This window comes from Trachymyrmex septentrionalis, unplaced genomic scaffold (assembly GCF_001594115.1).
Source record: "Trachymyrmex septentrionalis isolate Tsep2-gDNA-1 unplaced genomic scaffold, Tsep1.0 scaffold56, whole genome shotgun sequence".
NCBI classification, from domain to species: domain Eukaryota; kingdom Metazoa; phylum Arthropoda; class Insecta; order Hymenoptera; family Formicidae; genus Trachymyrmex; species Trachymyrmex septentrionalis.
In genome coordinates, this window is record NW_017305735.1 from 1,096,125 (window position 1) to 1,109,731 (window position 13,607).

At 32.8% G+C, this 13,607-nt stretch overlaps 1 protein-coding gene across 1 annotated transcript in view; it reads right to left on the minus strand.

The window, feature by feature from the left end:
- The window catches only part of LOC108752142 (probable nuclear hormone receptor HR3), a 107,214-nt gene extending 99,543 nt beyond the window's left edge, over positions 1 to 7,671 (minus strand). The window contains exon 1 of the mRNA XM_018492790.1: positions 7,481 to 7,671. Within this exon, the coding sequence (XP_018348292.1) occupies positions 7,481 to 7,499 (19 nt within the window). The 5' untranslated portion in view covers positions 7,500 to 7,671. The remainder of the gene's footprint in view (positions 1 to 7,480) is intronic.
- Between the last annotated feature and the right edge of the window lie 5,936 nt (positions 7,672 to 13,607).

A 13,607-nucleotide genomic window follows, 5' to 3' on the forward strand; every position in this document is an offset into this window, starting at 1 on the left:
ATTATATAATGTACCATATTCAGATATGGTTATTTCATATTACGAGTATCATTGATTAATTAATTTATATTAATTTGTAATTATTTAATATTACCATTGGTTAATTAATCTATAATTTTAATTAGAATTTTATGTAAGGTTCTTCTGTATTGATAAATTACTAATAAAATTGATTATTAAGATGATTGTTGCAGACAAATTTATTGTATTATAGGAAGAAGATTAAAATCGTCTCTTCTTTAAATTCCTTGCTGATCAATATAACATTAATGCATATTAACGGGCAACGAACTCGTATTGAAGTTAACGGGCTGTCTCGCTTGGATGTTATTGAATAAGGATCTTAGAGTTCGAACGATCTTACTGTTTGTATTTCTTTTTGTAATAAGTGAAAAACAAAAAAACTTGCTTGAAAATGTAAACGTTGACAGGAAATATTAGTCTTTCTATAAAATAATTTAATGATCAATTAATGTAAAAATTTATTTCATTAATATCTTAATTCAAATAATTTTTCTTACAGTTTTATATCAAGATTTAATGTGAATATAATATATAAAAATAATAAAAAGATTGTTTTTTTGAAATTAAAGAAATTAAAATATTATACAGTTTTTTGCTCAACATTTTTATTTTTTTTGTCAAAAATATATTTTTTCAAAATTAATTGTTTGTAATAATTAAAGGTATTTTGAACTAATTAACAAAGACATAACATTAAAGTGATATTTCGTAAAAACATCTTCGTTTATTATATATAAACTTATTATATGTAAGAATCTTATTATATTGTATATATCACACATACAAAGTGTTAAAGATTCAGGAATAAAAGTAATCTTAATTTTCAGTTAATGTAAATCGTAAGAGTATTCACGCTTAATAGAAATTTTATACCATAAAAAAAAAACATTCTTTTAGAGAGAAATACTTGTCTCTTCTTCTCTGATCGATGTCTCGCACGAGGACGGATTAGAAAACGTGGACCTGTAGATCATAAAGTTGGAGGAGACATGATCCAGGGTTGCCTCAGAATGAAGTAGTAGTAGTAGTAGTAGTAGCAGTAGTAGAAACAGCAAAACCGAAGAGAGGGAAAGATGAAACGGGGCGCGGGTGGAGGTGGAGTAGTAAGAAACAGCTGGTGGGTTGAACGAGTCGCGCGAGTTCAATGACTGGAGAACGAAGAAGCAAAGGAACCTGGTTTTGAGTTAGATAGGTAGGTAGGTAGGTAGGTAGGTAGATAGGTAGGCGCGACGAATGGCGCAATTACGCGCGTAGTTACGCACGTTCTCATAATGTATGTATGTATATGCGCGTCACTCGTGGGGTTGCTGTATCGATACGTGGTATCGATATTTGGAATCAAGTGAAAGTACCGACGCTGGATTCCGTACAAGACGGAAGAGACAAGAATATAAGAACAAGGAAAAGTGTATGACCGTTGCACGTAATTAAGGGTTTGGTATTAATATCAACTTGTTACACAGAGCTGAGATCATGCATCTTGATAGTATGTAATCGGAACTACAACTTTTTAAAATGTTAAAAAGGGAGAACGAAATATCGATGCGCAAGTAATAAGAAGAGCAAAATTCGTATTAATAATTACATGATTCTGTAATATCGTTACTGTCGTTAGTATTCCTCTAGTTACGCTTAGCAACGATCCTTCAACGTTGAATTCGTAATGAGACTAGTTCATTGGGATGTAAATGATTTTACGTACGTGACATTTTAACATGTTTTAACCCTTTCAATGTAAAAAATATGTGTGTATTATTTAGAAAAAGTTAATACTTGTTTATGCTTATACGATGTTTACGTTTATACTAATGCTTACTATACTTTATATGATTAAATTTGTAAAAATACTTTTTAATTAAGAAAAAATTGGTAAAAGTTCAGATCTGAAGTTCAGGTTTGAAGTTCAGTTTCTTTAAATAATAATTCCAAGAAATGAAAATAACTTCTTATTTTGTACATATTTTTTATCTGTGAACTATTATTCTGTGTATATTTTTAATTTATATAATAAAAAATTTATGCAGTCGTTAAGTAATTAAATTGGTAGAACCGTAACCGTAACTGTGAAAAAACTTATGAATTATTCCTTTAGATACGAATTAATTCCAGTTCGCGTTTTCGATTTAGAAATTATAGTTATCTATTTAGAAGATATTACAAATAGCGACAAGTCTATTATGACGCATGAATCTTTCGATTGTTGCTTGAGATACGGGAAGAAATACTGCAAGAGACGAGGCTCGAACTCGCTTCAAGTCGCTCAGAGTCGCTCGGTCATGGGCCTACCATAACGGTACCCGGCAGCGTAATTTGGGTAGAGGCTCCCATCGACATATACAGGTTCATCGTCTGCTTATACCCTTCGTGCGTTTCGATGCTATGCGATATGCTTGGGCAATGTCTTTACATCGGTCGGACTGTACTCACACGACTATCTTGTGTGGAGATATAAATAAATATCCAGAGTTACCATCCTTTTTCATTCGCGCGTATTCTAGAAAATTATAATTTAATAATTTTTTATAAGTATTTTCTGAGACAAGTGATTGTGGATTCGACAGAGATGGTTGACGATAACAGACTGTCTATATTCTCGTTTGTTTTAAAACAAAAATTATGTTTTCGCTCAGAATATTCTAATAATATCAAGTTTAATAACAATTCCAGATTTCCAGATGTTTACAAATTTTAATATGTTTAACAGCATTATTAAGATCTTTCAAAGATATATCAAATTATTAAATTATTAGGTAATTAATTTGTGATGAGTACTACGGTTTTGTCGATGTAGCGTTTCTGCCAAAAAATCAATTCAGCAGAATTTGACACGTATAAATATATAAATTCATACCGAATTTAAGCATCAAGATTAGTTTCGACCGTTTTATTTCCTATTCATCGTGTATTCACATGAACGGTTCAATAAGAGAAATTCTTATTGTTAATAATTATTATTATTATATCATGAAATAATGTATATATTTTAACAAAACGCAAACAAACTCATTCTATATGTATAATCTTTCTACGGAATAATTAAATTATTCCACACTGATATTTTCTGTTACGGTGGATCATAGTACTGATATATTTGGACTGTATATTTAATATTTTATTAATTTTATTTAGAAAAATTAATAATTTATGAAAAGATCTTTCTCTGAGATGTATTTGATTCGAGAAGATTATCTTCTCATATAAAATGTAGAGAAATTTAAGTATTATGTACCGCTGTTTCAATTGTTAAATTACAAATATTGAAATTGATCAATATATCCATTATTTATGATTAAACAATTATATTCCTAATTATCATATCAGTCATTGTCGTGAATAGAAATATCCTTATTTTTTACTTTATTTGTCAATCAAAATTTCAATAACGTTCGTGTTGACCGTTGATAATATGAACTTGTTTAACTGTATTCCGAACAGCAAGGCAGAGAGGACTCTGATGATTGATTTTACTGGTACAGAATTGATCCCGTTTTAACAAGTAACGAACTGTATTCGAATATTTCGTTTTCTGGTTCCGAATTCATCACAATCAGAATTCTATTTTTATAACAATCAAAGAGGTATGGAGAAAGATTGGCGTAATTGAGAAATAATATTTATATATTGAAGAGAATAATGGAGTAACGAGAAATAATTATATATAACATATAAAAAAACTTATTTACAAAATAAAATTTAGGATCTTAATGGCCACAATTTCTAAATAATCACGTTATAAATTAAATATCCATACATTGAGAATAATAGCTACATGAGAAACTGCTATATATCTACATTGTAAATATAAATTTATTTTTACATAACGCAAAATCTTTCTTCATATACATATACTAGACATTTACATTGCATGTCACTGCAGTATGACGCTTTCATTTTTCGATATCACGACATGGCTACCCTGAATTTTCATAGCAATTTGTGTCATGAATTTTCATAGTACCTTGTATCATTTCACCTTACGGAAAAATATAGCACAATACCACGTGAAGCTGGTTCCGCAGTCTCATCTTTCTATCTCGCATGATAGAATTCTCTACTCTTACATGTTTCACTAGGATTTTTACTGGTTCAAATAAACTCTTTTCCATTAGTCCGGATTCTACAATGGGTATTTTAAGCTTTAAGCCGTAAGGATATGACCAATTACAGTCGAATGCAAGGAGAATAATTAATTGTGATTCGTCTATTCCTTATGGCTTAAGGCTTAAAAATCTATTGTAGATCCGGGCTTATGCTGAAATTTCGTCCATGACACTACTGCCATGGCCCGTACTGCGATCTGCGATAGAGATAAAGAAAAATGGTAAGACTCGAGGACAAAGACGGAGAGTGGGCGCGCATGAATGCGTGGAGGAATCACGTGCATGCATGCGTGCGTGCGTGTGGTGTAAGTCCAAGAAGGTTCATTGACCCTCGCTTTTGTTCGTGTACCGAGTTGTGAGCTTGTCGGCGCTTAGTTCGGCGAGCAGGCGATGGGCGCAGGCTCATCGGGGCCCGGGTCCGCATCGGGAACTGAAATCTGCTTCATGGCCGTGCCCGGTTAGGTAATCGATCGCAACGCCCTTAAGTTTACCAAGGTCTTTACCACCTGTCGCAGGAAGAGAATCGCTTCGCTTTTCATTATCTACCCTTCCCTTTGTTCACGTTCCCTTCCCGCTACCTTTCCCTCCTCCCACTTTATCTGTCCATCTTTTCTGTGTTGCTCAATTTTTGATTGCGTAATATTTCCTGGAATATAAATCCTATCGTTTCAATGTTTTCTTGGTAATTTTGAACTATTATTTCGTTTTTTTTTTTTAAATTAACAACAATTTCTTACGCAATTTATTTGCTTTTATTTTTTTTTTAATAAATAAAATTAAATTTCTAATAGCATCGGTTATTATATAGCATATTTTGTTTTGTTTGCTTATTCTGAAATAACTGTGTAGTTATTGCTTTCATCAGTGTAATTTGAAGCGTTACATCTGCTTTCGCATGCATTCCTTTAGTATCACTTCATCTATGCTTTGTCATGTAATTTTTACATCTAGACTACATTACGGAGCATGATTCATTGTGCTTCTATTATTATCTTTACATTTCTGATTTTTTTCCTTAGATATCGCTTTATATCTTACAACCTTTAAAGAATTTTATCATGATAAAAAAAATCGATAAAAAAATTGTATTTTAATTATTTTGTAGATTTTTTAAAAATAATTTTTAATATTCCTAAAATATTAAATTAGAGAAATAAATCATTTAAACATTTCGGCGAAGAGTGAACAGTGTTAATCGGCGGTTCCAAAGATAATCTCACCAATATTTTATTTAATTCTATTCAGGCAATCCTGTATGACAGATTCTCTATTATTACAGATGTACAAGTAGAGAAAATTACCATCGTTTAAATCATCGTATTCTGTTTGATTTGCTGATAATTCGAAAAATAAGGCTGCATTAGTTAAGAATAAACATTAGTGTAATTTTGTACGGTAAAAAAATTAACAATCTATTAATTATTTACATTCATTGTAATACGCGGTATAAATATAATAATATATTTTACATTAAAATCAATTATTTAATTACATTAATTAATTCTGTTTATTGTATTTATCAAACAATTAAATTATTGATTTCTTTGTAATGAAGAAAATTAAATATTAGTGGAATTATTTGTAAAAATTAGTTTTTTTTTGTATATGCTCAAGAGAATATATTTAAAATTATGCTGTAATCCATTAGTCGACATGATGCCATGTCGTAATTATCAGAGATAGACTCAGTAATAATAACGATTTTTCCGCCATTGGGTGTATATAGACTATACAGAGAGATGTACAGATATATAAACTTAAAAGTATATACTCTAAATATATAACGATATACTCTAAAACTGTAACTTAAATAATTTAATAATTACTCTTCATAAAAATTTAACGCTTTCTATATAAAACATAGATATGATATTAAGGACAATGTAAAATTAAATGACTTATAGAGACACTGCAAATTGTGAATTTAATAATGCATTATTATCGCTGAATATTACATATCGCCTTTCTTTCCTAGTTAATATATATAATTGCGAAAAATTTGGTTATATGTGCGATAAAGAAGTAATAGGTAGAACGATAATCTTGAAAACGATAATGTCGACACTGACAATCGCGAATGGGACGAAGAGATTGAAAAGCGCACACTCGATGGATCTCAGAGGCAGAAGAGCGTCGCGGATTATGCGACCGCGTCGTCAGTGTGTTACTGACCTCGAATGACCCTGCCATCGTGACCGCAACATCGCGTACTGTTACCTTCTGCGAACGAGCCTATTTTTTCCTAATCAGTATTCCTTTTCGTTCCGATTAAATATTCTTTTTAGCTACTACCCTACTCTTTCGAATAATTCGAGATTAATTCGGTATACCTTAATCCCTTCAAGAAAAAAATTAAGCAACTTTTTGTATAAATCCAGACAGAGTCAAGGAAGAATAGAATATCATAAAATTTTAATTATGCGTTTGTTAAAATACATGCACATATAAAATATAACCTTCTCTTTAGTGACACTGTTGTTCTTTACAGTATAGTATATAAATAGAAATTGTAATATTAACTCTAGATTCAGCGTAATAAAAAAAGTAAAATAATATTTTAAGTGTAATTAGAAAATAAAAATTTTAGCTGATTAAAAGTAGTCATGCTTTTTGTAAAATAGATATTAAATTGTCATATAACTTAAAAGTATAGAAAGATAAAATCATCGTGTGGTCAAAAATTAAATGTATGATTCAAATTACTACATATTGCAAAAGCCAATGTCAAAATTGAACGAATTTATCAATGATTATGTAATATCAATGAGAGAATGTTTTATGAATGTTGAACTTTTCATTAAGATCTTATTCTATTAATTATGTTATGAACATTACAAAACATGAAACTATTAGTGCATGTAATTACATATAATATAAAGAATAAATTTTGTTTTATTTGTCAGTAACTTAATAAAAAAAAATCGCATATTGCAGAAATTATCTTTTGTTGAATCAATAATCCGTAGTGAAAGAGTTAAAGCACTGAAAGAATCGATGCCACGTAAATCTTTGATAGCGCCTATTAAATCTACACACTCGGTTCGTTTTTATCTTTCGTGCGACTTTCTTCAAAGTCTTTAACCCCTTACGTCTAGAGTAAGCATTACCGTAATATTATATACGTCGTGAAAATTTTGATTAATTAAAATTTTGTGTAACAACTTGTAGCGTTGATTGACTTTTCTTGTAATTATTATTAGATCTTGTAATTATTATTAATGAATTGTTGCAATTAAAAAATATTTGTGTTGTATCTTATAATACAAAAAATGTCATAAGACCTGCATGATTGTCATGGAACTTGTGACACAGGATCATCTAAATTTAAATAAACCGATGTGTAATTTGTCACTCACCTCTTATTGTACTAGGCATCTTGTCCGAGATTGCATATCCTGGTATCCACAACGCCGTCTTTCCAAAAAATCGCTCTTATCTCACCTCGACTCTTTCACTTATCACCCACTTAAGTAAATCCGTTAATCACTACGCGCGTTAAGAACAATTTTTTTCTTCCGACCCGTTCTTTCAATCGATTTTCTCACTTATCATTCAACTGTGTATATATATAAATATATATATATATATATATATATGTATACATATATACATATATATATCCATACTTTTCTGTTCTCAGAACCACAAATCAAAGAACGCGCCTTCACCACATAATGATATCGAGCGTCGTGACGCTCGATACAGGATCGATCAGGGTTTCGTCCTCCACTTATGATTTTCTTGACTCCTATTTGCACTCTCGCACATTCGATGTTATCTTTTTCTTTCTTTTTTGTAGCTCGTCCAATCTTAAAGATGCAAGTACGAATTTTGGCTGAGGAGGCCACGGTTCTATTTCTTCAGATACTCCGCACGAAATTAAGTTGATTACTGGACACTAGCTCAGTAAATAGAATTGAGTAAACACAAATTCTATTTACTGATCGTGAAATCAATTATATACGTTAATATCAATTAGATCACAATTACGAGTCGTTCAGAAGCGAGTTCGTTGGTCTTTGTGGATTTGTTTCTGCGACGTCACTAATGACAATGACGCCGCCTTTGAAACTGGAACTGGCTTAATTACAATCGACAAATGGCAATAGCTAAATGAAAAGTCCAACGTAGATTGCGGCCAGGTATTTTGATTCTTCGCATTCGAGTCAATGCATATGTTGTTGCGGAAAAGCCGTACTTTGATCCCAATTTGTCGTAATCACTGCAATCCCAAATTTACACTTATAGTGCTCGATGAATTCTTTCGTGATTGATTTTCGCAATTGCTTCTTTCCCCATATGAATTATTTCTTGATACAACTATCTATTAGATATTATCTCTCTTCATCTTCTCATCCACGTGTCCTTCATCTTTTCGAGCAAGCTGTATCTTCACATATGTGATCAGGAGGCGGTTCTTTTCCCTTCAACGTCAGGACGGCTAATAAAATCGCCACAGTCAGTCGCAATCACCTTCCACTTTTTGACAGGACTGCTAGGTATTTTTTAGACGATTGTTCGCCTTGTGTTTTCGAACTTTTTCTACTCCTTCCTATTTCTCCTCGCGTTTCGTTGTACGCGACGTTACCGTTTCTGTTCGGTTCTACCTGTACACCTCGAGGTTCGGCGGTGGTCCGGTGGTGGTAGCTGGTGAGTGACTCTACCGCAGAGATCCACAGGTGCTTGCGCACGGTGCCGCTCGTCATCGTACCCTCACCACCGTCGGCTGCCGCCGCCGCCACCGCCATCGCCACCGCCGCCGCCGCCACCGCCACCACCGCCGCCGCCGCCGTTACCCTGCCCCTTCTACATGGGTTCACCAGTTCACTCTTCTACCTTCACGACCGATTCGTCGTCGTTCGAGTGTCCCTACCAGACGAGCGGTGGTATAAAGCGGACGGTCTTTCTTCATCCCCCACCAAAGTCTTTCTCTCTGTGGTTCCCTCCTTGTATTTTTTCTCCTCTTTCTCCCTTTTCTTTATCTTCTTCGTCTCAGTTTTCCTTCTTTTTCGTCAATCTTCTTGTTTTGAGTTTTGTCTCCTACATTTTCCCTATGCTTTTATCTCTTCCGTTCTTTTATCTTTTCCATTTTTCTCTCTCTCTCTGTGGCGTTCAACCTACGTTGATCCTCTATTTTCCTTCCATCTTCCTGCTTCTTTTCTTTTCCTTGGGTTAAACGCGCTTTTGTGTTTTCTTTTTCTTTCTTCTTTTGTTATGTTCTTCTCTATTCTTTTCATTTCCATATGATTCAGAGTACTATTTCATCCTCTTCATCTTGAGACTTCGCCGTCTTCGCTTTGCCGTGCATGCGGATCTCTTTCGTGACGAGAGTCACTCGGTCGCTTCATTCACCGTTATTTGCCCGTAGGGTGCCACCCTCTTTAAGTTTGATATCCTGCTTATCTGGCGTGCGTTGAGTACGTAGGAGCGGATTGATCAAATATATTCAGACATTCAGACATTTATACAGATTATTCATTATAACATTATTTAGACGAAGTGGAACAGCAAGTGATAAACAAGAAATGGCAAGCAAGTGATAAACTTATAATATTTAGCTACATTTTATAAACTTTCAGTGATTTGATTTAATCGTTTGCCTATAAACGTTATTAGCTAGATACAGTTATATACAGGATGTTCCAAACTTTTTGACTCATCGCTCGTGGGCAGATAGGTCGGATAAAACTGAGTCGAAAAATTCTCTTATCATTTTATAATTTTCGCAATAGTCGAGGAGATATTAATTTCTAAAAATTAGAATATCTGCCGAATAAGCAGATAAAATCGACACATAATATAATAACTTTAAGATATCTCTCAAAGTTCTTTATGAATTATCTTAAAGATTTTAAATATTCTGCTTATTGAGTAACTAAAAAAATTATCAAAATTTCAAAATAATACATACAGGACTTTTCGATTCAGTTTAGTACACTTTATCTGCCCGCAAGCGGTGTGTCAAAAAGTTTTGGATGTCAATAATTCCCTGTATATAAAGGTAGCAATTTTTAATATAACAACTTATATATTTTATGTAAACTCCTCTCACAATTACCATTATGGATATTTCATCGTGAGAAAGTTCGATTGCAAAATTTAATTGTATATATAATAATTTAAATTTATTATTGTAAGAAATTAATTATTTACCAAAAAACATGAACATAATTAATGAACATCTATCTTTCTTTAAGAGACCTAGATTTTATTTTCTGTTCGCGAGAGTGTTTAATATTAGAAATATTAGAATGATATAACAAAGAAGATATTTCAATGACAAAGAAGGGACCGAGATTCGCCGAAATCGATTCGTCGCGTCTTCCGTACCCTTGAATGCGCAATTATCTCAAGCCGGAGGAATCGCTCGGACCGTGCCCGCGGTCGTTCGTTGGCCGAACGTGAATATTCCGATGGTCATTGACCTCAGGCCGGTCTTTGGCGCCAAACCCAAGGCTAGTCCGACTTTCATGAAACTTGCTACCAGATATTCCGTTGTAGATCTATGTATCTGTGTTCTGACATTTTTCGAAGCAAAAGCATGATGAATCTTTTCGCTACTCAAGCATTCGCGTGCTTATGAGGAAGAGAGAGAGAGAGAGAGAGAGAGAGAGAGAGAGAGAGAGAGCGCTTCAATAATTCCCTGATTTTATTTATTCCGTCCACTCACAAAATATGTATTGGTACCGATTGATTTTCAATCTCACTGATATTGAGTATGATAAGAAAATTTATTTCATGCTTAGACTAATAATGGAATTTTATATACATGTAAAATCGTTATTCACATTACACATGTTTTTTTAAAAGCAAGTTTTAAACTGACATTTTTGCGCCGCCAATGTTGAAAACAATGATCGATTTAAGTCGCGTGCAACCCCGCAATAGTAGGTTGGCGACACGTAACGCGTTATTAGCCAATCTTGCGCAGGTAAGCTTCATTGAACTGTTCGAAGGTAAAGGTCTTCTTCTCTATGATTTCGCTCTGGATTCCGCTCACATCGAGTTCTTCTTTCGCTCAGCGCAATCGCTGGCAATTTTATACAAACGTTAATTGAAAAAGGTTACGTAGCTTGATACGCGATTAGTGCCGTAATATATAAAACACAGGGCATATAGGTATATTTAAATTTATACAAAATTCTTCCATATATAATGCATATTTTAACGATATATAATTAATTTAATCATGCCATCGGATTGAAGTGAGACTTTTTCGTAATCTCAGTTTAAGCAGATTGCTTTTCAACATCTCGATTATAAATACTAGCTGTAAATAGAAACTTGTGTGCTCGAGATTGCGTGAGTATTTAAAAAGTTTTTTAAAATACATTTGTTTAAATACAAGCTCGCTCGAAATCTCGCGTTTCTTCGTTTTTACGAAAGTTGTGTCTAGCGTAGTAGGTTTATAAGGACATCCGTTTAACTTATGCGCTTGTGAGAATTCTTTATCAAATAGATGCGTTCATAAGTTCGCTTCCTCGAGCATGCGCACAGACGGGGCCTAGGCTGCTGAATCAAATCGCGTGCAAAACCTTGCTTCTCGCGCGAGTAGGCGGGAGAGCAAAGAGGAGAACGTCGGGCCGCAACCGCAACACGGATGCCGCGTGAGCGAACGAGCGGCTCGCAACGGTAAAACGTAACCGTTGTGCCCCCGACTGTGCGAAAATTGTGATGAGGAGGGGGGCATGACTGCATGATGAGAGACGCGGGAGGGAGAGAGCTCGACGAGTAAAGACATAGCGGTATAACATCCCCACCATCGGTGAAATCATCCTCGGGGTTCACGGATAGTCGTAATTCGTGGCTATCGCGCGTACGGAGCTCGTTTTTTAATTTTCCGTGGGATACCGTGACCGATAGGCTCGGAAACCGGTATTTTATGATAATATCGCGCTGTATACAGCGCGGTAGAGCGCTGTTGAGCAATGATAATCTGTTTATTTCTCTTCGGCATGCTGTAACATTCAGATGTCAGCTGCATTTTATAAGCTTTGTTTAACTCTTTCAATAATATAAAATTCAAAATTTCCAGAAATTTTAAAGAATGTGTCTTACTTGTATTTTGGGTCAATTTAATTTTAAACATAATTTAACATAAAGGGAATGAAAGATTTAAATTGATTGCAATTAAAAAAATATTAAGATAAAAGGAATATATTTGATAATCTCTCTTTACAGGATGAAAAAGCCACTCTAATAATACTGAAACAATGCCATATTTTGGAACAATAATATAATAAATTATAAATTTTACATTAAAAAAGCTGTAAATTTTAAAAATATAAATAGATCTTTGTTCTCTAAAAATCCTTACTCTCTATATTTAATAAAAAATTTAAGAACATTTTTTACAATGAGTTACAGCACGTTGATTTTATTTTTATCAATTTTGAAAAAATTTATATTTTTTAACAATTTTACTACTTTTGTTATGAAATCAAATTATTATCTTAATATTCAAATATTTATTTAAAGGAATTGTAAATATTTAGCTAGTACTTTTTTTTCAATCAAATATTTATTAAAATTTAGTATATATTTTTCTCTGAATATGTTATATAAAAGTTCGAAAAAAATAACATAAAAAAATAATTTTATATTTAATTACATTTTAGTCATAATTATTAGAGTGTTTCTTCTTAGAGATAACATCAGGATCAGAGCGTTTCTTCTTAGAAAAATGATTTTTTCGACAGAGCGTTGCCGTCATAAAAAGAAGTATCTAACGGTTAATCGACTATTCGAGGTAAAGTTAGCGAAGACATTTCAAATATCAAGATTTCGAAGTGCTTCGCCTTATCATAGCCTAACTTTGATGCTATCGCCTTCAAGGTTCACGGTCGGTCGTTTTTGCGTCTGTTGCAGTTACGTGAATCAAATGCCACTTATAATTACTACTATAATTATAATATTCTATTTATAGTTTTGTTTCCAACATCCTTGCACAATGTAAACTTTCTAATAGAAATATTAATTTCTTTGAATAGTAATAGTCTGATGCCACTTTGACAAGACATTTTATTACATTGAATAAATTAAACTATAAATTAATATACAATAAACAAAATACACAACTATTATAATAATAAGAACTATTATAATTTGTAATAAGAATTACAATAAACTACTAAAAATTATAGTATTGCTTGATATATAAAATTTTATTATTTAGACATATTTATTTATTTCCATTCAAAATTCAATTTAATTACGATTATATTAATTTTTTTTTATTTAAGTCATATAGTTTTTATCTTTAGTTCAATTTAGATTTTATCTATACATATTGAATAATATAATTTGTAATCAGCTTTAAACATTTATTAATGTCAACATTAGCATACACAAAATTTATGTTTGCAAAGAACTATTTTTAGAAAGTGCCACTTACCATACATTTTCACGTACGTGGTTCTGCGTGAAGTTCACGGTCGGTCGTTTGTTCACTGTTCGTTTACCATTACGGACCGTTCGCTACCG